This window comes from Anolis sagrei, chromosome 4 (genome assembly GCF_037176765.1).
Source record: "Anolis sagrei isolate rAnoSag1 chromosome 4, rAnoSag1.mat, whole genome shotgun sequence".
In the NCBI taxonomy this organism is placed as follows: domain Eukaryota; kingdom Metazoa; phylum Chordata; class Lepidosauria; order Squamata; family Dactyloidae; genus Anolis; species Anolis sagrei.
This window is the reverse complement of record NC_090024.1, coordinates 3,602,423-3,626,576: the sequence shown is the minus strand read 5'-3', so window position 1 is coordinate 3,626,576 and position 24,154 is coordinate 3,602,423. Positions and strand designations below refer to the sequence as shown.

Here is a 24,154-nt window from a genome sequence, read left to right as displayed (position 1 = left end):
GTTTTGGACTGGTAGGAGTGGTAGAAGTTGAAGTCCAAAACACCTGGAGGGCCCAAGTTTGCCCATGCCTGGTCTAGATGAAGGAATTTTGGAAAAATGGCATTCATAACCTTTTTGAAAAATCTCCTTTCTTTCTTGTAGTTTGAAGCCATTGATCCGTTGCGTCCTAGTCTCCAGGGCAGCAGAAAACATACTTGCTCCCTCCTCCCTATGATTTCCTCTCACATATTTATACATGGCCCTCATCATGTCTCCTCTCAGCCTTCTCTTCTTCAGGCTAAACATGCCAGGTCTTTAAACCGCTCCTCATAGGGCTTGTTCTCCAGACCCTTGATCCTTTTAGTTTCTCTCCTCTGGACACTTTCCAGTTTGTCAACATCTCTCTTCAATTGCAGTGCCCAGAATTGGACACAGTATTCCAGGTGTGGTCTAATCAAGGCAGAATAGAGCATGGGGAGCATGACTTCCCTGGACCTAGACCCTCTACTCCTATTGATCCCGGCCAAAATCCCATTGGCCCTCTCTCCTCCAGTCCATCAGGGCTGCCAGGTGGCACCCTCAGCCCGTTCCTTGCCTCACCCAAAATCGAGGTCATGTTGTCCATCTCTGATGTAATTGCTTTGGGCCTGGCTTGTCGGGCTGTAAATATTTAATGGCGTGATATTGTCAGGCAGGTAACTCTATCGTTAGCACTGTTGGCGGCCCTCAGGGATCTCCGGTAAGTAAAGCTTCATCCCGGCCAACAGGAGAATCACTTGGAAGAAGCCTGGAGAAGTCCCTTGACGGGGAAGAGGCTTTCCCTTGTGGCAGTGGGTCTCCTAGGCCTGCCACAGAAATGGTCCCACTTAGGGATTTCTATTGCCTCTTCTGGCTCATCCATCATTCTCCATCACTGAGTGAAGGACAGTTTGTGGAGTCAGAGGCATAGACTCATAGGAGAGGCCTCCAAGGGCCATCCAGTCCAACCCCCTTCTGTTCCACAGGAATAGTAATGTTTATTTACTTATTTATTTACAGTATTTATATTCTGCCCTTCTCACCCCACAGGGGTGGATCACAACGCACATATACATGGCAAAGATTAAATGCCATAGACACACAACATATATAGACAGACACACAGAGGCTATTTAACTTCCAGCTTCATGAGGGTATGCTCTGAATTCTGGCCACTGGGGGAGCTGTCGTTTCACTGTCCACTTGAGACACTGATGGAATACTTCCTCATTCTTTTGCATGCTGCTGGGGAGTTTTAAAGCATTGTAAAATAGTTAATTAGTCAAGTCAGACTTCCCAAGGAACGGGCGCAGCTGGCGCACAGTTCTTCCTCATGTTCAGGTGGAATCTCCTTCCCTGGAGTTTGAAGCCATTGCTCCATTGCGTCCTAGTCTCCAGGGCAGCAGATCAGACCCGACACAGAGAAGGGAAGACTTCAAGGCAGCAGCAGGAGGTTCCACTGCTAAACAACTCTTCCCATCAGGAAGTCCATCCTCATGTTTAGGTGGAATCCAGATTTTATGACTCCCTCTTGCAAGGTGTAGAAGTAGCAGTGTGATACTGGGTGGGAGGAACACTATTTGTGCCACTTTCCCTGCCAAGTGGCATGCGGGAAGCAGGGAAAAAGAAACCCAAGCTGGCATGGGTGGTGCCCATGGAGCATGTGTGTCTTGCGCACGCTGTCAGAAATAGCTCTGTGTATCTGTTACGCTTGCCAGCAGCCCGAGTTGGATGCAGTCGGAAGGCAAACTGAATGCCAACCTGTTCACGGCTTCCCCGTACCACCCTCTTTTCCTTTTCCAGAGGCGCCAACCTGCTGGCTGTCAACTCGGATGGGAACATGCCTTACGACCTCTGCGAGGATGACGCCACCTTGGACTACCTTGAGACCGCCATGGCCGACCAAGGTAGGCATTGGGTTCACATTTGCTTGGCCCTCAATGCCGACCCAGCACGGATATGCCATTGGGAGGAAGGTGGGCATGCCAGCAACGTTCTAGGACGAAGCTGCAGAAGGGAGAACCCAAAACCAGTCTGGTCCGTGGTCCCAAGGTTCATCTATGCTCTAGAATGCAGTTTGATGCCAACTGAACTCCCATGGTTCAGTTCTGTCCTGTGAGTTGTAGTTTTTACAGGGTCTTTAGCCTTCTCTGCCAAAGAGCAAACTACAAATCCCACAATTCTATAGCCTGGAGTCATGCCTGGATTTTTTTTTTTTGGTAGGGAGTACCCAGCTTAAGCCAAACCCACTCCCCAAATGTGGTTACTTGCCTGGACCCTCCAAATCTTATTTAAATATTTATTGTTTTTCTACTGCTATTTATATCTCTTAGAGGGCTCCCCATGTGGCGCAGTGGGTTAAACCGCTGAGCTGCTGAATTTGCTGACCAAAAGGTCAGCAGTTCAAATCTGGGGAGTGGGGTGAGCTCCCACTGTTAGCCCCATCTTCTGCCAGTCTAGCAGTTCAAAAACATGCAAAAGTGAGTGGCATAATCACCGCTGTGAGTCGTCTGCGGGCTGAGAAAAGCGGTATATAAATAAAGTAAATAAATAAGAGGTACCGCCGTCATGGGAAGGTAACAGCGTTTCATGCATCATTCTGGCCACATGACCTTGGAGGTGTCTGTCGACAACGCTGGTTCTTTGGCTTAGAAATGGAGATGAGCACCAACCCCCAGAGTCAGACGCAACTGGACTTAATGTCAGGGCAAACCTTTATCTTTACGATACTTCTTAGAATATTTGCAAAAAAGATCACAGCACGATTTAACTTGCAAGACACCATTTCCTGCTACAAAAGTGTTTCCCTTGAAGCAGTTAACGGGGACAGCGGTTAAAATGCCACCTGGGTCATTGTGTTTTCCACGACAGCGTGGAAATTTCCCAGCCTCCCTCAGGAGCCATTGTTGTGGCTCAGCTCTCTGTGAATAATAATGATGATGAGACATGATGAGGGCCATGTATAAAGATGTGAGGGGATGTCCTAGGGTGGAAGGAGCAAGCTTCCTTTTTGCACCCCTGGAGACTATGGAACAATGGCTTCAAACTACAAGAGATTCATAGAATCCTAGAGTTGGAAGGGACCTGGTGGGCCATCATCCAGTCCAACCCCATTCTGTCAAGAAGCAGGATAATTGGATTCAAGCACCCCCAGCAGATGGCCATCCAGCCTCTGTTTAAGTGTGGTGGAGGCTCCTTCTTTGGAGGCTTTGAAGCAGAGGCTGGATGGCCATCTGTTGGGGCTGTTTGAACATGATTGTCCTGCTTCTTGGCAGAATGGGGTTGGACTGGATGGCCCACCAGATCTCTTCCAATTCTATGACTCTATGATTCCCCATTTGGTGTTGCCTGCAAACTTAATGACCATGCTGGGCATGTTTAGCCTGAAGATGACGAGGCTGAGAGGAGATATGATAGCCATGTATAAATATGTGAGAGGAAGCCACAGGGAGGAGGAGGGAGCAAGCTTCCTTTCAGCTTCCCTGGAGACTAGGACACAATGGGGCAATGGCTTCAAACGACAAGAGAGGAGATTCCATCTGAACATGAGGAAGAACTTCCTGACTGTGAGAGCCGTTCAGCAGTGGAACTCTCTGTCCTGGATTGTGGTGGAGGCTCCTTCTTTGGAAGCTTTTAAACAGAGGCTGGACGGCCATGTGTCAGCCTGGATGGCCATCTGTCAGAGGTGATTTGAATGCAATATTCCTGCTTCTTGGCAGAATGGGGTTGGACTGGATGTCCCAGGAGGTCTCTCCTGACTCTTTGATTCTAGGATTCTATTATTCTTCCTCTGTTGAACAGCTCTTAACATTCAAGGGGTTGTAGTGAGGCACCACTACAACAGCACTACAGCCGTTCAGCAGTGGAACTCTCTGCCCCGGAGTGTGGTGGAGGCTCCTTCTTTGGAAGCTTTTAACAGGCTGGATGGCCATCTGTTGGGTGTGCTTTGAATGCAATATTCCTGCTTCTTAGTAGAATGGGGTTGGACTGGATGGCCCATGAGGTCTCTTCCAACTCTTTGATTCTATGATTCTATGACTAGATGGCCCATGAGGCCTCTTCCAACTCTAGGATTCTATGATTCTATGCCTTCTAACCCTCCGTATAAGTCATTACTAAAGATGTCTTACAAACCCTATGATACAAAAGCACAAAACCCCAAAGAAAACCTATGGCCAAATATCCCCATTCGAGATCTTGGCTGTCTCAGCTGTGAGCACCCACTCCATTTCCCCTGAGAAGATCCTTGTTGTGGGGAGTGTCCCTTTCATCCATCTCCCTCCTCCTCTTCCTCTTCAGGTATCACTCAGGAGACCATTGAAGATGCCCGTTCGGCAATGGAGCGCACCATGGTGAATGACATCCGGCGGCTGATCAAGGAAGGGGTGGACCTCAATACGCCACTGGACCACCGGGCCACTTTGGTGAGGAGAAGGGCTCCCAGAGGCCCTGGCTTTGGGATGGGTCCTGGAAGGGACAAGTGGGCCCTCGTGGATTTCCCCAACGTGAAGAAGGGTAACTAGTGCCAGTGCTGTTTTTCGCGTATTGCACAATCGCGTCCGCCATTAACAAAGCGATTTGGAAGTTTCAGAAGTTTCAGAAAGTTCCGACTTTTTTCAGAAAAATTCAGAAGTGACTTTAGAATCGAACCACCAGCACCACCTACATCCAAAACGTGTTTTGATCCATATTTTTTAAATCAACCAAGCCTAGTAACGATTCCAAAGCATACAGAATATTTACCCTCAGTGGGTTTCCATGGCTGAGGGAGTGTTCAAACTCCGGGCTCAAAGCACTGTGCCATGCTGGTGTTTAGAAAAAAGCTATTGCAAAGGACTGGGGTGTTGTGTGGTTTCCGGATTGTATGACTCTGTTCTAGCAGCATTTTCTCCTGACATTTTGCCTGCATGTGTGACTGGTTTATGTAGAGGATCTGATGGTGGTAAAGCAAGTGGAGTACATAATATACTTATGGAATGTCCAGGGTGGGAGAAAAGAACCAGTCTCTCTTATCCACGTGTGAAAGGAGCAATTAGCAAGCTTGATTTGCAAGTGAGCTGTTGTAGGTTTTTCGGGGTATATGGCCATGTTCTAGAGGCATTCCCTCCTGACGTTTCACCTGCATCTATGGCAAGCATCCTCAGAGGTTGTGAGTCAGACCTCACAACCTCTGAGGATGCTTGCCATAGATGCAGGCGAAACGTCAGGAGAGAATGCCTCTAGAATATGGTCATATACCCCGAAAAAACCTACAACAACCCATTGATTCCAGCCATACAAGCCTTCGACAATACAATGCAAGTGTTTGAGCTGGATCTATCCATTAGCATGTGAGTAACTGAGAAGAACCACCCAGGATTCGAAGCTGCAAGGCCATTAAATGCTAATTAAGGTGGCCATTTGCAACATTCACACTTGCCTCGAACAGACAAGAGTTCTTTCTTACACCCCACTTGCCTAGTTTCCAACACACCTCCACAGATAAACCCATTTTTCCTAGTTTCCAACAGACCTCATAACCTCTGAGGATGCCTGCCATCGATGTGGGTGAAACATCAGGAGAGAATGCTTCTGGAACATGGCCAGAGAGCCCAGAAAACTCACCACAACCCTGAGAAGATTGTATAATCAGTAGTGAGGGCATCTCCCTTGAAGTAGCTAGGCCGTTGTTCCCTTGGAGTATTTATTGCCTAGAGACCTCCTGTGCCTGGGTGGTGTTCGCTGGCCCTTGATGGCTTGCTGTCTGGAGACCTCCTATGCCTGGGTGGTGTTCATTCATCACTGTCTTGATTCTAGTGTTTTTCAATACAGGAAGCCAATTTTCATGGATTCTTCCTTTCTGTTGGAATTGTTCACATGCTTGTGGATTTCAATGCCTTCTCTGTCAGTCCTTGATGGAGTACTTCCTCATTCTTTTGCACGCTGCTGAAAGGTTTTATGGTATCATAAATTAGTTAAACCCGATGATGAGCAGGAATTGATGGAACGGAAGGGACATTCGGAACTCTGAACACTGAGCATGAGATTGTTTATGTATTGATGTTTTTAATCTGTTAATTTGTTTAAACTGTTTTTGTATGTTTGTATAATTTGATTTAGGCATCAAATTGTGCCTTCGTTTGTAAGCTGCCCTGAGTCCCCCCTCGGGGGTGAGAAGGGCGAGGTAGAAGTAATTGAAATAAATAAATTAAATTAGCCTCCTTGCATAAAGAGGTACCTAAGTTTCCTACTTGACAGATGCAACTGTCTTTCGGGCTGCATAGGTCAACAGCAAGCTAGACTATTAATGGTTGGGAGCTCACTCCGACCCAGGCTGGCTTTGAACTCATGACCTCTTGGTCAGTAGTGATTTAATGCAGCTGGCTACTAACAAGCTACACCACAGCCCGATTCTTAACAACAGGTAGGCTGTATTGTCGAAGGCTTTCATGGCCGGAATCACTCAGTTCTTGTGGGTTTTTTCGGGCTATATGGCCATGTTCTAGAGGCATTTCTCCTGACGTTTCGCCTGCATCTATGGCAAGCTTCCTCAGAGGTGAGGTCAGGTAGGCTGGTCAGGTAACAGGTAGGCTGTTAGAAATGGTGGGAGTTGAAGTACAAAACACTTGGAGGGAGGGCCGAAGTGTGCCCACGCCTGCTCTAGAGATTCCTAAAGGAGAGGCTTTAATTAAACCCAGGAATATTCTAATTGCAACTATGGAGGCCTGACTGTATTTCATTTCTTGCCGTGTAAAATGCATTGCATTGTGTACACTGTATTTTACAGCCTTGGGACTTGAATATGTTTTGTTTTGCTGCATGGCCAACATGCTCCATGGCTGTATTACTTTTCCCAATGGCTGCGGAGCCCTTTATTCAGCTAGCAAGGACACACGCCTGGTGTTTGTCCCCTCCTTCCTAGAGGTCATTGTCCTGCAAGGTGTCCTGCCATGGCTCGAGAGCAGTACGTGTGAAAAAGATCTTGGAGTCCTCATGGACAGGAAGTTAAACATGAGCCAGGAATGTGATGTGGCGGCAAAAAAAGCCAATGGGATTTTGGCCTGCATCAATAGGGGCCTAGTGTCTAGATCTAAGGAAGTAATGCTACCCCTCTATTCTGCTTTGGTTAGACCACACCTGGAATATTGTGTCCAATTCTGGGCACCACAATTCAAGAGAGATATTGACAAGCTGGAATGTGTCCAGAGGAAGAGGGTGACTAAAATGATAAAAGGTCTGGAGAACAAGCCCTATGAGGAGCGGCTTAAGGAGCTGAGCATGTTTAGCCTGAAGAAGAGAAGCCATGTATAAATATGTGAGAGGAAGCCACAGGGAGGAGGAGGGAGCAAGCTTGTTTTCTGCTTCCCTGGAGACTAGGACGCAATGGAGGAATGGCTTCAAACTACAAGAGAGGAGATTCCATCTGAACATGAGGAAGAACTTCCTGACTGTGAGAGCCGTTCAGCAGTGGAACTCTCTGCCGGGGGAGTGTGGTGGAGGCTCCTTCTTTGGAAGCTTTTAAACAGAGGCTGGATGGCCATCTGTCAGGGGTGATTTGAAGGCAATATTCCTGCTTCTTGGCAGAATGGGGTTGGACGGGATGGCCCATGAGGTCTCTTCCAACTCTTTGATTCTATGATTCTATGATTCTCATCCCTTTCTCTCTTCCCTCCGCAGCTGCACATTGCCTCGGCCAATGGTTACCTGGAGGCGGCGGAGCTGTTGCTCGAACACAAAGCCAACATGAGCGCCAAGGACGACGACGGCTGGCAGCCGCTCCATGCCGCGGCCTGCTGGGGACAGGTGAGTCTCCAGGTGCAGAGGAGGCACAAGGGCGAGAAGAACTGGTTTCACGTGCAGGGATCCCACCCCTCTCCAGCACACAACACTACAGCCACATTTCAAAGAATCCTAGAGTTGGAAGGGGCCTCCAAAGGCCATCCAGTCCTGCCAGACTAGAAGACACAATCAAAACCCTCCCTACAGATGCCCATCCTGCCTTGGCTTAAAAACCTCCAGAGAAGGAGACTCCAGGCCCTTCCACACAGCCCTATATCCCAGAATATCAAGGCAGGAAATCCCACATTATCAGCAGGACTGAAGACCAACAGGTCGGAGGTTTGAATTCGGGAAGAGCACAGATGAGCTCCCTCTGTCAGCTCCAGCTCCCCATGCGAGGACATGAGAGAAGCCTCCCATAAGGATGGTAAAACATCAGAACATCTGGGCAACGTCCCCTGGGTAATGTCTTTTCACATGGTCAGTTCTCTCACACCAGAAGTGACATAATAATAATAATAATAATAATAATAATAATAATAACAACAACAACTTTATTTATATCCCGCCACCATCTCCCCGCACATCGCATGATGTGTTCTGCATACAAGCGGAATAGGTTGGGTGAGAGGATACAACCCTGCCGAACGCCTTTCCCAATCTTGAACCCGTCTCCTGTTCCGCGGTCAGTTCTGACTGTGGCTCCTTGGTCCTTGTCCAGATTCCTAAGGAGAGAGGGAAGGGGGCTTGGGATGCCCATCCCACCAAGAACTTGCCACAATTTATGATGATCCACACAGTCAAAGGCTTTAGAATAGTCAATAAAACAGAAATAGATGTTTTTCTGAAACTCCCTGCCTTTTTCCATTCTCCAGCATCTGGATATTGGCAATCTGGTCTCTGGTTCCTCTGCCTTTTCTAAACCCAGCTTGTCCATCTGGCAACTCTCTCTCCATGTCTTTCTGGAGCCTTCTTTGCAGGATCTTGAGCATTACCTTCCTGGCATGAGAAATAAGGGCCACTGTATGAAAGTTTGAGCATTCCTTAGCATTTCCCTTTTTTTGGTATGGTGATATAAGTGGACTGCTTTATACACATCCATGTAAACTCATTTTCCCTACCCACCCGATTGATAACCAATAAACAAAATCATAATATTAAACAATTAAGGCAGACATCCTACTCCAAAGATACACAGGGAAAGGATTATTATAATCCCACTAATTTTTCATTTTGGACCAGGCATGGTGCCAACTTTGGCCCTCCTCCAGGTGTTTTGGACTTCAACTCCCACAATTCCTAACTGCCCATATGCCTGTTTTAGACAGTCCAGTCCATCTTTTTCTTGGATTGCTTTGCCCAGAAGTGGACACAGTGCAGAGGTTTTTAAATCCTTGTGTGTTATTGTTTATTGCTTATATGTGATTTATATTAATTGTGATGTATTGTATTGTTTTTGTTTATTGCTCTCTTATTTTATTGATGTGTTGTTGGTCTTGGCCTCATGTAAGCTGCTTTGAGTCCCTTGGGGAGGTGTTGTTGTTGTTGTTCATTCGTTCAGTCGCCTCTGACTCTTTGTGACCTCATGGACCAGCCCAAGCCAGAGCTCCCTGTCGGCCGTCACCACCCCCAGCTCCTTCAAGGTCAGTCCAGCCACTTCAAGGATGCCATCCATCCATCTTGCTCTTGGTCGGCCCCTCTTCCTTTTGCCTTCCACCTTCCCCAGCATCATTGTCTTCTCTAGGCTTTGCTGTCTCCTCATGATGTGGCCAAAGTACTTCAACTTGGCCTCTAGTCTCCTTCCCTCCAGTGGCAGTCGGGCTTTATTTCCTGGAGGATGGACTGGTTGGATCTTCTCACAGTCCAAGGCACTCTCAGAACTTTCCTCCAACAACATAGTCCAAAAGCATCTTCCTTCCTTCGCTCAGCCTTCCCTAAAGTCCAGCTCTCACATCCGAAGGTGACTACAGGGAAGACCATGGCTTGGACTAGGCAATGGATCTTCATTGCCAGTGTGATGTCTCTACTCTTCACTATTTTATCGAGATTGGACCTTGCTCTCCTCCCAAGAAGGAAGCATCTTCTGATTTCCTGGCTACAGTCTGCATCTGCAGTAATCTTTGCACCTAGAAATACAAAGTCTGTCACTTTAATGGGGTATAAATAAAATAATAATAATAATAATAATAATAATAATAATAATTATTATTATTATTTGGATCCAAGCAGAAGAGAGTGGACTTCCCTGGATGTGGACACTCTCCCCCTCTGGATTCAGACTAGAATCCCATGCTGCCCCCTGGTGTCCGAGCCCAGCGGACGCCGCTTTCGTGGAACAGACTCCATGAGGAATAATCCCATTAATCTGAGCCTGTCTAAAGAACAGGTGGCGCCCAGGATCCCCGGCTAAATTGGATAAGCGGAGGATTTCCCACGGCGGCAGCCATACAGGCAATTGAGCCACTCGCTCCAACTGCAAGGCAGATGCTCAGGCCCATAGTCTCCCCCCAGGGAGATGGTTGAGGGCACCATCCCACTAGGAGGAAGGATGGCTCGCTTGGGCCAGAAGGCCAATCCCCTGAGGAAGAAGGATGCCAGGATTGGGAAGGATAATAGAATTGCAAGATGAAATGGGGCTTCGGGAGGCATCATTGGTTGCATCTACACCAGAAGTGGCCAAACTGAGTTCCACAGAACCCAGGGTTCTGCAAAAGCATAATAATAAGGATATGAGTATTGAAAGATCAAACTGCAAAGACTCTGGCACAAGCCAGTCAAGGTTGTCCCAGTGGTGATGGGCACACTGGGTGCAGTGCCTCAAGACCTTGGCCTGCACTTAAACACAATGAGCGCTGACAAAATGACCGTCTGCCAGCTGCAGACGACCACCTGACTGGGATCTGCACGCATTATTTGCCGATACATCACACAGTCCTAGACACTTGGGAAGTGTCCGATACAACAGCCAGCAGAATGATCTTTCTTGCTGTGAACTAATCTTGTTGGGTATCTAACAACAACAACAACAACTTTATATCCCACCACCATCTCCCAAAAGGGACTTAGGGCTGCTTACAGAGCAGCACACAATAATAAAATACCAGAGTAAAATTTACTTATATAGGAAATTGGAAGATGTATTTGAACCAGCAGTACAACAATGCAAATATACAACATAAAAATACAACAGTAAAATATAAGAAAATAAGATTAAATACAAGAAACAGTATAAATAAAGGGAAATCGAAAGAGAAAGAAAGAGGGGAAATGAGAACCAAGTATGTAGAAAATAGGAATCAGTTATTAGCAGTAGATATTTTGGAAAACCACTAAAATACAAAACCACAATGGGCTTTTCAGATGTATGAAACTATCCACATGGATAATTGCAAGCCCTATTGAACAAATTACCTGCAATAGAAGCATACCAGAAGGTTGCATTGGAGGTCTTAGGAAATGCCTTGGGAGGAGATGGGTGTCAGATAAGTGAAGCCTTGGGTAGTGATCCTATGGATATGGGATCTCAAAGGTAACGTTTAATCAGCATTACATAGGACAGTGAATAATTTCCAAAAACAATCCTCTTCGTGTCAGGGGATGGACCTTGCTTTCATGGTTTTCTTGTGAGCTTCCCAAAAGGCAAGTGCAGGATGAAAGAGCTTGGGCCACAACACTGGTTGCCCGCCTGATGTCGCCCTGTCCCCTTTCCCTCTTTCTCCTCATTGACAGGTTCAGCTGGTGGAGCTCTTGGTGGCCCACGGAGCCGACCTCAACGGGAAGTCAGTGCTGGATGAGACGCCCCTCGGTGAGTACTTTGGCTATGGTCATTTGGCCATACAACCGCACCGCTCCCAGACCTTCATTATTTTCTCTCTGCTCATTGACCCATTCCGGTTAGGAAAAAAATTGAGATGTCATTAGAGTGTCAGGGCAACCAGTCAATTGTGTTACATTTCTAACAGAACAAAACAAATAAACAGACAAAATACAAAACTTGCGAGTTTGGTAGTTGATTAAATGTCCTTTGACCAGTATCTGGCCACTTGGAGTGCCTCTGGTGTTGCCGCAAGAAGGTCCTCCCTTGTGCATGTGGCAGGGCTCAGGTTGCATTGCAGCAGGTGGTCAGTGGTTTGCTCCTCTCCACACTCGCATGTCGAGGATTGTAGTTCACCTACATCCAGAGGAGCGCTGTGGACTCAAACAATGATGGATCTGGACCAAACTTGGCACAAATACTCAGTATGCCCAAATGTGAACACTGGTAGAGTCTGGGGAAAATAGACCTTGACATTTGGGAATTGTAGTTGCTGGGATTTATAGTTCACCTATAATCAAAGAGCATTCTGAACTCGACCAACAATAGAATTGGGTCAAACTTCCCACACAGAATCCCAATGACACCAGGAAATACTATGTTTTCTGATGGTCTTTGGCTACCCCTTTGATAACACCTCACAACCCCCTCAGGGGTCGCGACCCCCAGGTTGAGAAACACTGCTGTAAATAAATCAATAATAAATAGATACTATGAGACCACCCTGATGTCTTCTTCTTTTGCACCCTCCTTTCTAGATGTCTGTGCGGACGAAGAGGTCCGAGCCAAGATCCTGGAGCTGAAGCAGAAGCACGACGCCATCATGAAGTCGCACGACAAGCACAAGTCGCTGCTCCAGCGTCGAACTTCTAGCGCCGGGAGCCGAGGGTGAGTTTCAGGGTTGAAGAGGGAAACTCTTCAGGAGTTCAAGAGAGTAAAACTCTAGATTTCTTCCCTGTAGCAGAGGCAGGGGTCACTGTCCAAGACAACCAAGGCAGCAGCTCCTGAAGTCAAGAAGAGCTGTTGGAGGTTGCAAAAAGAACTGAGGCACAGAACTATTTGATAAGGAGCAGCTGGGAAACTACCGTATATACTCAAAGATAAGCCGGGTTTTCAGCCGTTTTTTGAGCTGAAAAAGCCTCCCTTGGATATATATTCCCTCTCCTTTTCATCTTCCTTGACAGTGTGTTTTCTTTTCTAGTCAAAAGGGAATTTATTTATTGTGTCAGGAGCAAACCAAACAGTTGTATTGCATTTAACAAAGAAGCAAAACACAAAGTTTGCAAGCTTGGTAGTGGATTAAATGTCCTTTGACCAGTCTCTGGCCCCTTGGAGTGCCTCTGGTGTTGCCGCAAGAAGGTCCTCCATTGTGAATGTGGCAGGGCTCAGGGTGCATTGCAGCAGGTGGTCAGTGGTTTGTTCCTCTCCACACTCGCACGTTGTGGACTTCACTTTGTGGCCCCATTTCTTGAGGTTGGCTCTGCATCTGGTGGTGCCAGAGCGCAGTCTGTTCAGTGCCTTCCAAGTCACCCAGTCTTCTGTGTGCCCAGGGGGGAGTCTCTCATTGGGTATCAGCCATGGATTGAGGTTCTGGGTTTGAGCCTGCCACTTTTGGACTCTTGCTTGCTGAGGTGTTCCAGCGAGTGTCTCTGTACATCTTAGAAAACCATTTCTTGATTTAAGTCGTTGACGTGCTGGCTGATACCCAAACAGGGGATGAGCCTGAGATGTCTCTGCCTTGGTCCTTTCACTATTGGCTGCTAATTCCCTGCGGATGGTGACACTGATGAAATAGTTCCTCATTCTTTGCATGCTTGCTGGAGATTATTATGGCCTTGTAAATTAGTTAAATTAGCCTACCTGCATAAGCAATACCTAAAGTTCCTACATGACAGATGCAACTTTCTTTCAGGCTGCAAAGGTTAACAGCAACCTAGATAAATGGTCAGAAGCTTTCTCCGACCTGGGCTGGTTTTGAACTCATGACCTTTTGGTCAGTAGTGATCTTAATGCACCTGACCCCCAGCCAGCTGCACCACAGCACTGTTGCTATCTGGGGGAAAAAGACAAAGGTGTATCTGAAAGTAGCCACGAAGGGAATTTATTAAATTGAGATATAAGCATAGAAGTTTGTTAGATATGGGATCCACATCAAGTGGAGGTCTTGGGTGGTGGGTTCATGGATGTGTGGGGTAAGAGGGGTAGGGTTTGATTATTTATTTGTCGTGTCAAGGAAACCAGTCAATTATATTACATTTCTAACAGAACAAAACAAACAAACAGACAAAACACAAATTTTGCAAGTTTGGTAGTTGATTAAATGTCCTTGGACCAGTATCTGGCCCCTTGGAGTGCCTCTGGTGTTGCCGCAAGAAGGTTCTCCATTGTGCATGTGGCAGGGCTCAGGTTGCATTGCAGCAGGTGGTCAGTGGTTGGCTCTTCTCCACACTCGCATGTCGTGGACTTCACTTTGTGGCCCCATTTCTGAAGGTTGGCTCTTCATCTTGTGGTGCCAGAGCGCAGTCTGTTCAGCGCCTTCCAAGTCACCCAGTCTTCTGTGTGCCCAGGGGGGAGTCTCTCATTGGGTATCAGCCATGGATTGAGGTTCTGGGTTTGAGCCTGCAACTTTTGGACTCTTTCTTGCTGAGGTGTTCCAGCGAGTGTCTCTGTAGATCTTAGAAAACTATTTCTTGATTTAAGTCATAGATGTGCTGGCTGATACCCAAACAAGGGATGAGCTGGAGATGTCTCTGCCTTGGTCCTTTCACTATTGGCTGCTACTTCCTGGCGGATGTCAGGTGGTGCAATACCGGCTAAGCAGTGTAATTTCTCCAGTGGTGTAGGGCGCAGACACCCCGTGATAATGCGTCATGTCTCATTAAGAGCCACATCCACTGTTTTAGTGTGGTGAGATGTGTTCCACACTGGGCATGCATACTCTGCAGCAGAGTAGCATGGCGCAAGGGCAGATGTCTTCACTGTGTCTGGTTGTGATCCCCAGGTTGTGCCAGTCAGCTTTTGTATGACATTGTTTCTAGCACCCACTTTTTGCTTGATTTTCAGGCAGTGCTTCTTGTAGGTCAGAGCATGGTCCAGAGTGACTCCCAGGTATTTGGGTGTGCTGCAAGGACATTGTGTCTGGTTGTGATCCCCAGGTTGTGCCAGCCAGCTTTCGTATGATATTGTTGTCACTCCAGAAGCCAAAAGGGTAGGAAGCAGGGGAAGGAGAGATATTTCATGTCCTCCTTGTTTGTATGGCTCTCTTTCAAACCCACCCAATTTCCTGGCTTTTTGTGTGTGTATCTAAATGTATTAACGTTATGTGTGCTTTTCTGTTCCCTTGGAAGTTTCCCCCTCATGTTTACAGGTCTTTGCAAATCCTATATACATATAGCTATCTAGAGATTTTCATGTACCTGCATAGAGTAATTTGACGTGTTCATTTTGTGCAACTTTTTAAGGCTTGTGATTCTACCAGTTCTTTGTCACAGGCTGATGGTATTTGTGGCACAAGTTCCATCTGCCGGCAACAACAACAACAACAAAACTGGTTGGGTCAAATGCCTGGGTTTTTGGGTGAGTTTGGGGTCACCCAAAAAGTGTGCCTTGACCATAAATGTGAATTGCAATATTTATGATGTCACAATGTTGGCTTATAACATTGTAAATATTGAACTGAATGCCAGCCAATGTATATATTTAACATACAAACTATTCTGGGACTTCCCAGGGAAGAGGATCAATCTGTGACACTCTCCCTCAAACTGGCCGACGACCCTTGTTGTCCCCCTCTGAGACAACCTCTGACCCCACAATCCCTTCCCCTTTCTCCCCAGGAAAGTGGTGAGGCGGGTGAGTGTAACGGAGCGCACCAACCTGTACCGCAAGGAGCATGAGAAGGAGGCTATTGTGTGGCAACGGCAGCGGCAGCAGGCGGAGAGCGAGGTGGAGGATGAGGATAAGCAGACAGACGAAGAGCTCCAGCCACCAACGTCGGTGAGTTACGGGGCAGAATGCTCATTGGCACGCATGCCAGGAGAGAGGACGCTGTGTGGCCCTTCTGGCATGTGTGCCATAGGTTCGCCATCACTGATCCACATGGTCTCTTCTGACTCCATGCTTCTGTGATTCTATATCGGTCTCTGTCTGTCTATCTATTTTTCCATCTATCTTAGGGTTGGACTGGATGCCTTAGGATCTCTTCCAACTCCATGATTCTATGATTCTATAATCTATCTATCTATCTATCTATCTATCTATCTATCTATCTACAAGGGTTCTCCAGAAAGTAAGGTTCCAAGGCACGTAGCTCTTGCGGAGAATTTTCTCAGGGGAAGTTGGAAGCAAACGAGCAGTGCCAGTTGTCAGTAGCTCATCAACTGGCCTTGTGGTGAAGGTTAGAGATGAGGTCACAGTTGCTCTGGATGCAGGTGAACTATAACTCCCACAAAGGTCAATTTCTCCCAAATATCTCCAGAATGTTCTCTTGGTCATGGGGAGTCTGTGTGCCAAGTTTGGTCCAGGTCCGTCATTTGTAGGGGCCGCGGTGGGCTGTGGGAGGTGAATTGCATGAAGGTACTGTATATCCCAATGTCTGTGGTCCATTCTCCCCTTAACCACACCATATAGTGGTCCATGTGGGTGTAGTGGGTCTTGGGGAGTCTGTGTGCCAAGTTTGGTCCAGGTCCGTCATTCGTAGGGGTCGCAGTGGGGTATGGGAGGTGAATCACGTGAAGGTACTGCATATCCCATTGTCCGTGGTCCATCCTCCCGCAAACCGCACCATATAGTGGGCCATGGGGGTATAGTGGGTCATGGGGAGTTTGTTTGCCAAGTTTGGTCCAGGTCCGTCATTTGTAGGGGTCGCAGTAGGGTATGGGAGGTGAATTGTGTGAAGGTCCTGCATATCCCATTGTCCATGGTCCATCCTCCCTCAAACCGCAACATATAGTGGTCCACGGGGGTGTAGTGGGTCTTGGGGGGGTCTGTGTGCCAAGTTTGGTCCAGGTCCGTCATTCGTAGGGGTCGCAGTAGGGTATGGGAGGTGAATTGTGTGAAGGTACTGCATATCCCATTGTCTGTGGTCCATCCTCTCTCAAACCGCACCATATAGTGGGCCATGGGGGTATAGTGGGTCATGGGGAGTCTGTGTGCCAAGTTTGGTCCAAATCCCTCATTTGTAGGGGTCGCAGTGGGCTGTGGGAAGTGAATCGTGTGAAGGTACTGCATATCCCATTGTCCGTGGTCCATCCTGCGCACCATATAGTGGGTCATGGGGGGGGGGGTCTGTGTGCCAAATGTAGTCCAGGTCTGTCATTCGTGGGGGGTTGCAGTGGTCTCTGGAGCTGAGTGAAGATATTGCCAATCCCTGTGGCAGTAGTGGTCAAATCCGCCGTTGTTTGGGTTCACAGTGCTCTCTGGATGTAGGTGAACTACAACTCCTCTAAATCATGGTGAATTCATCCCGAACCTCTTGTTCAGTTACTGATCAATTCCTGCTTGCTGTGTGCCATAGGAATGGGTAGGAAAGGGTTAAGTAAGAGGCAGTGGGTGGGGTCATGCAAATTTGGAGAGAGAAAGGAACCCTAGGATGTCCATTCTGGAGTTAAAACAGAACACCGAGGATGAAACGGTCCCCGAATGAAAGCATTCCTTGGGTGGTTGGTGTTTGGGGAGGACACTGGCAGGGGTTGGGCTACATGTTCACGGCGCTCGCTCTAACCTACAATGTCAGTGGAGGGAGTGCCTTTGGAGGTTTCTCAGCACTTGGAACGATAACCTGTTGTGAAGGCAGGAGGATGTCTGTGTAAGTGCACACCTCCACCACATACACACATTTTCACTTTTATTATGTGTATTATAGATAGAAGATATTAATTCTTTGTATTTAAAAAATCTTGTAACCTTACTTTCTGGATAACCCTTGTATCTAATCTCTCTGCTTGTCCTTGTCCTCCTGCTCCTCCTCCTCTTCCTCCTCTGCCTCTTTCTCCTCCTTCTGCTCCTCCTCCTCTGCCTCCTTCTCCTCCTCCTCCTGCTCTTCCTCCTCCACCACCATCTCCTTCTTCACCACCTCCTCCTCGTCCTGCTCCTGCTCCTCCTCTGCCTCCTCCTCCTACTACTTCTCCTGCTCCTCCTCTGCCTCCTCCTCCTCCTGCTCCACCTCCACCTCCTCTTCCTCCGCCTCCTTCTCCTCTTCCTGCTTCTCCTCCTCCTCTGTCTCTTTCTCTTCCTCCTCCTCCTCCTGCTCCTCCTCCTCTGCTTCCTTCTCCTCTTCCACCTCCACCTCCTCCTCCTCCTCCACCACCACCACCTCCTCCTCCTCCTTCCTCCTCCACCACCACCATCTCCTCCTACTACTACTTCTCCTGCTCCTCTGCCTCCTTCTCCTCCACCTGCTCCTCTGCCTCCTTCTCTTCCTCCTCCGCCTCTTTCTCCTGCTCCTCTTCCTCCTCCTCATCCTGCTCTTCCTCCACCACCTCCTCCTCCTCCACCACCACCTCCTCCACCACCACCTCCTCCTCCTCTTCCTCCTGTACCTCCTCCTCCTCTGCCTCCTTTTCCTCCTCTTCCTCCTCCGCCTCTTTCTCCTGCTCCTCTTCCTCCTCCTCCTCCTGCTCTTCCTCCACCACCTCCTCCTCCACCACCACCTCCTCCACCACCTCCTCCTCCTCTTCCTCCTGCTCCTCCTCCTCCTCTGCCTCCTTCTCCTCCTCTTCCTCCTCTGCCTCTTTCTCCTCCTTTTGCTCCTCCTCCTCTGCCTCCTTCTCCTCCTCCTCCTGCTCTTCCTCCTCCACCACCATCTCCTTCTTCACCACCTCCTCCTCGTCCTGCTCCTGCTCCTCCTCTGCCTCCTCTTCCTTTTCTTTCTTTCTGGGTTGGACTGGATGGCCCTTGTCTCTTTGTGAGGCAGGAACAGCCCTGTGTGCGTGAGTGTTTGTCCAAATTCACCACCTTCTCTCCTTGCTCTACCAGGAGGCCGAGGAGGAGGCAGCGCCCCCGGAACCCTGTGCCTTGGACGTTCCCTCGGAGCGCAACGGCTCGGCCCATTCCCGGCACTTGTACTCCAAGCGGATGGACCGCAGCGTCTCCTACCAGCTGGCCACCGAGGACGAGGTGGCCACGGCCACCACCAACCTCAGCAAGGACAAAGCCCGGCACACTTTGGCCGACCTCAAGCGCCAGCGGGCGGCCGCCAAGCTCCAGAGGCTCCACTCGGAGGACTACCCGCTGGACACCGGCGAAGGGACGCTGCCGGAGTCAGAGCGCAATTCGGTGTACTTCACACCATCCAGCGGGGACCCTCCTCTCCTGAAGCTGACCGCTCCGGCGGAAGAGACTCCGGCTGAGAAAAGGCGTTGCTGCAAGCTCATGTGAGCTGCGAGAGAGACCCTCCTCGCTGGATGTGTCCAGTGGGTCCACAAGCCTGGTTTCGCCCTCCAGAGCAAAACGGTGGTGGGTTGGAAGCCGTGTGGGCGGCAGGTTGGAGGCGGCCCACCAGTTCACCCGCAGTGTCCTTCGTCACCCGCGCAGTAAACGTGGCTGGCCATTTTTACCCCCTCGAATTTTGCAGCGTGTTCTGGGAACGGTGGCTTCTGGTGGCCACTTCTTTACGTGTGTCTTTTGTGTGTGTTTGTGAGGATATATACGGCGGTTGGTTGCCGGGAGCCCAGGCTCCGGAAGAATCTCAGGGAAGAAGGAACACGGCTGGGTTTAGCTTGCCTCGGCGTGGGTCAGGGAGGCGATGCAATGGGGGTCTTGGGGCAACGGACGTAGAGGGGGCGCATAAGCCCCAATGTGCCCATATGCTCCCTCTTTCTGTGTCTCTCTTGTCTGTGTGTCTTCTCCACAGGTGAATTGAAGGTAAGAGGGGAGCTGCACCCCATTTCTCCAACGGCACAGGATTCTGTGAGTTGTGGTCCAACTTTTCCAAGCCCTCGTGAGGGAAATATCTCATTTTTGGGGTGGTCAAAGGATGTGACAAGGAGAAGGGACACAGAGTCTATATCTCTCCAAGATTCTCCATAATCAGCATCATCTTGGTTATGGGATTGGCCTTATTGACCCCAGAAGAGAGTATGTTGGGATAGAGTAGGCAAGGGCAAACTTTGGCCCTCTTTCCAGGTGTTTTGGACTTCAACTCCCACCATTCCTGGGCCTCAGGCCCCTTAAGCGGCTGAGGGGGAAAAGGAAGGGGCCTGAGGCCAGGAATGGTGGGAGCTGAAGTCCAAAACACCTGGAAAGAGGGTCAAAGTTTGCCCATAGACTCCTAAGAGGAGTGGTACCCACCCAAAACAGAGCAAGGCTGCGTTCGGTTACTGCTTCGAAGGTAGCCTTCAAGCTATACGTGGTGAAACATCTCCTTTTGGACTACCGCTCCCAGAATCCCCTTGTCACCACTTTGCCTACTACTGCCTCCCTTTTCCCCCCTCCTCGAATCGATCTATCGATCACCTTTTCCTCTCCTTTTCTCCTCTTTGCATAATTCCCCCCGTGGTTTTTGCAGGCCGCGAGTTTTCTATTTTCTCTCCTTTTTTATTTTTTTGCAAAGTGTTTTTTCTAACTATGTTTTTAATTCTTTCTCGACATCGACAAAAGCAATAAACTAGTGACTCTTTCAGCAGTCGTGTTCGTCATTTTGGGAATAGGGAAACAACCAAGGGAAAACATCCTAGTGCTGGAAATCCACTCCACTCTTCGCCGGAAGACATGATGAAGTTGAAAATTGAGCTGCAAAGCTACAGAATGGTGGACGCATGGTTTGAGAGCAGTACGTCTGAAATACCTCTGAGGATGCTTGCCATAGATGCAGGCGAAACGTCAGGAGAGAATGCCTCTAGAACATGGCCCGAAAAAACCTACAACATGTGTGAAAAAGATCTGGGAGTCCTCGTGGACAACAAATTAGACATGAGCCAGGAATGTGATGCGGCAGCAAAAAAAGCCAATGGGATTTTGGCCCGCATCAATAGGAGCCTAGTGTCTAGATCCAGAGAAGCCATGCTCCCCATTCTCTATTCTGCCTTGGTAAGACCACACCTGGAATCACACTGTGACCAATTCTGGGCACCACAATTGAAGAGAGATATTGACAAGCTGGAATGTGTCCAGAGAAAGAGGGTGACTCAAATGATCCAGAGTCTGGAGAAGAAGCCCTATGAGGAGGAGGGCGACTAAAATGATCAAGGGTCTGGAGAACAAGCCCTATGAGGAGCGGCTTAGGGAACTGGGCATGTTTAGCCTGAAGAAGAGAAGGCTGAGAGGAGATATGATAGCCATGTATCAATATGTGAGAGGAAGCCACAGGGAGGAGGAGGGAGCAAGCTTGTTTTCTGCTTCCCTGGAGAGAGACTAGGACGCAATGGAACAATGGCTTCAAACTACAAGAGAGGAGATTCCATCTGAACATTAGGAAGAACTTCCTGACTGTGAGAGCCGTTCAGCAGTGGAACTCTCTGCCCCGGAGTGTGGTGGAGGCTCCTTCTTTGGAAGCTTTTAAGCAGAGGCTGGATGGCCATCTGTCAGGGGTGATTTGAATGCAATATTCCTGCTTCTTGGCAGGGGGTTGGACTGGATGGCCCTTGAGGTCTCTTCCAACTCTTTGATTCTATGATTCTATGAGTGGCTTAAAGAGCGGGGCATGTTTAGCATGCAGAAGTTTAAAAGACACCACACAAAGAGTGAAGAAACAAATCTTTTTTATTGAAGTTTAGTAAATAGCCAGAAGAAACAAATGCTTGTAAGAAAATAAGAAGGTTCCAAAAAGTAATAAGTCAATAAAAAGCAGGAACACAAAGCAATGTCCACACAAGTAATAAAAGCAATCCAAGACAGCATTAATTCAAACAGGAATCAAACAGGATACAAAGACAATCCAAAAGGCTAAAAATCTCCACAGGAACAAGACCCCTTGAACATAGAATCCTAGAATCAAAGAGTTGGAAGACACCTCCTGGGCCATCATCCAGTACAGCCCCATTCTGCCAAGAAGCAGGAATATTGCATTCAAACCACCCCTGACAGATGGCCATCCAGCCTCTGCTTCAAAGCCTCCAAAGAAGGAGCCTCCACCACACTCCGGGGCAGAGAGTTCCACTGCTGAACGGCTCTCACAGGAAGTTCTTCCTCATGTCCAGATGGAATCTCCTCTCTTGTAGTTTGAAGCCATTCCTCCATTGCGTCCTAGTCTACAAGGAAGCAGAAAACAAGCTTGCTCCCTCCTCCTCCCTGTGGCTTCCTCTCACATATTTATACACGGCTATCATGTCTCCTCTCAGCCTTCTCTTCTTCAGGCTAAACATGCCCAGCTCTTTAAGCTGCTCCTCATAGGGCTTGTTCTCCAGACCCTTGATCATTTTAGTCGCCCTCCTCTGGACACATTCCAGCTTAGAGTCAACATCTCTCTTCAATTGTGGTGCCCAGAATTGGACACAATATTCCAGGTGTGATCTAACCAAAGCGGAATAGAGCATGGGGAGCATGACTTCCCTGGAATAGATGGCCTCTGGGATCTCTTCTATCTCCATGAATCAATCAGTTGATCTATTTATCTTAGGGTTGGACTAGATGGTCTCTGGGATCTCTTCTGTCTCTATCTATCTCTCTAATAGTTGGACTGGAGGCCTTGGGATTCCGTGGAGGTGACCATCTGTCAGAAGGGCTTTGATTGCTTCTTCTAGAAAGTCGACAGGATGACCTTTGGGGATACCTTCAAACCCTAGCGATCCATGAGATCCATGCGCACATGTGCAGATTAGGGTGGAATGAATAAGGATCCTGCAGCCGAAGGAAGGGCTTGCAAGAGGCTCAGGATTTCTCTGTCTCTTTCTTGGCCTGGCCCCATGCCAGCTCCTTTGAAGGAGACCAAGACCCCAGTAGAAGAAAAAGTTTCCGGCTCCGGTGTCATCTTCCAGGGGAAGGACAAAAAGGTGACCGGCCGATGTTTCGCCAGCTGCCCTTGGCGCTGAGCAGGTGAGCCGCTTGTCAGAAGGCAAGAGAGAGAGGGAGATGTCCTTGGCTTGCGGGGAATCTGCCAGCCGGTGCCAAGGCCAGAGACGCTTGCACAAACTGTCCCTCCAAAGGCCGGTCAGATGAAGCCTTGCCAAGTCTCCAAGCCTGATGGGATGCAGAAGGGACCCCAAAGGCCATCCAGCCCAACCCCCTTCCGCCAGGCAGGAAAGCGTGCCAAAGCAGCCCTGAGAGATGCCCATCCTTTATTAATGACTTGAATGAAGGGTTAGAAGGCAGGATCATCAAGTTTACAGACGACACCAAATTGGGAGGGAGAGCCAAGACTCCAGAGGACAGGAGGAGGATCCAAAACGATCTTGACAGATTAGAGAGATGATTGGCCAAAACTAACAAAATGAAGTTCAACAGGGACAAATGCAAGATACTCCACTCTTGTAGGAAAAACGAAATGCAAAAATACAGAATGGGGGACGAGGCCTGGCTCGAGAGCAGTACGTGTGAAAAAGATCTTGGAGTCCTCGTGGACAGGAAGTTAAACATGAGCCAGGAATGTGATGTGGCGGCAAAAAAAGCCAATGGGATTTTGGCCTGCATCAAGAGGAGCATAGTGCCTAGATCTAGGGAAGTCATGCTTCCCATGCTCTATTCCGCTTTGGTTAGACCACGTTACCTGGAATATTGTGTCCAATTCTGGGCACCACAATTGAAGAGAGATATTGACAAGCTGGAATGTGTCCAGAGGAGGGCGACTAAAATGATCAAGGGTCTGGAGAACAAGCCCTATGAGGAGCGGCTTAACGAGCTGGGCATGTTTAGCCTGAAGAAGAGAAGGCTGAGAGGAGATATGATAGCCATGTATAAATATGTGAGAGGAAGCCACAGGGAGGAGGAGGGAGCAAGCTTGTTTTCTGCTTCCCTGGAGATTAGGACGCAATGGAACAATGGCTTCAAACTACAAGAGAGGAGATTCCATCTGAACATTAGGAAGAACTTCCTGACTGTGAGAGCCGTTCAGCAGTGGAACTCACTGTCCCGGAGTGTGGTGGAGGCTCCTTCTTTGGAAGCTTTGAAACAGAGGCTGGATGGCCATCTGTCGGGGGTGATTTGAATGCAATATTCCTGCTTCTTGGCAGAATAGGGTTGGACTGGATGGCCCAGGAGGTCTCTCCCAACTCTTTGATTCTATGATTCTATGATTCTAGGACACTTTTAAACAGAGGCTGGGTGGCCATCTGTCAGGGGTGATTTGAATGCAATGTTCCTGCTTCTTGGCAGAATGGGATTGGACTGGATGGCCCATGAGGTCTCTTCCAACTCTTTGATTCTATGATCCTATGATCCAACCTCTGCTTGAAGACCTCCAAAGATGGAGTCATAGAAGGAGAAAAGCTTGGAAAGTGGCCTGTAAGGCCATCCAGTCCAATCTCTGCTGCCATGGATGAATACATGGCTAAAGCACTCCCAAAAGGTGGCCATTCAGCCTCTAAGGAAGGTGCATCAAGAACGTTGTCAAGCTTCTCATGACTGAAACCCAACCAAGAAGAGTCCACTCTCTTCCTCTGTTGAACAAGTCTTAACATTCAAGGGGTTGTAGTGAGACACCAACACTCTTGG

The 24,154-nt window shown here is 48.5% G+C and overlaps 1 protein-coding gene across 2 annotated transcripts in view; it reads left to right on the top strand.

Annotated features, from left to right (window-relative positions):
- PPP1R16A (protein phosphatase 1 regulatory subunit 16A) overlaps positions 1-19,704 on the top strand; it is a 90,190-nt gene extending 70,486 nt beyond the window's left edge. For both annotated transcript variants that reach the window (XM_067467222.1, XM_067467221.1), the window contains 7 exons: positions 1,801-1,904; positions 4,297-4,421; positions 7,654-7,779; positions 11,485-11,560; positions 12,328-12,457; positions 15,406-15,565; positions 18,545-19,704. In XM_067467222.1, coding sequence (XP_067323323.1) covers positions 1,801-1,904; positions 4,297-4,421; positions 7,654-7,779; positions 11,485-11,560; positions 12,328-12,457; positions 15,406-15,565; positions 18,545-18,946 — 1,123 coding nt within the window. In that variant the 3' untranslated portion in view covers positions 18,947-19,704. The remainder of the gene's footprint in view (positions 1-1,800; positions 1,905-4,296; positions 4,422-7,653; positions 7,780-11,484; positions 11,561-12,327; positions 12,458-15,405; positions 15,566-18,544) is intronic.
- Positions 19,705-24,154: the final 4,450 nt, after the last annotated feature.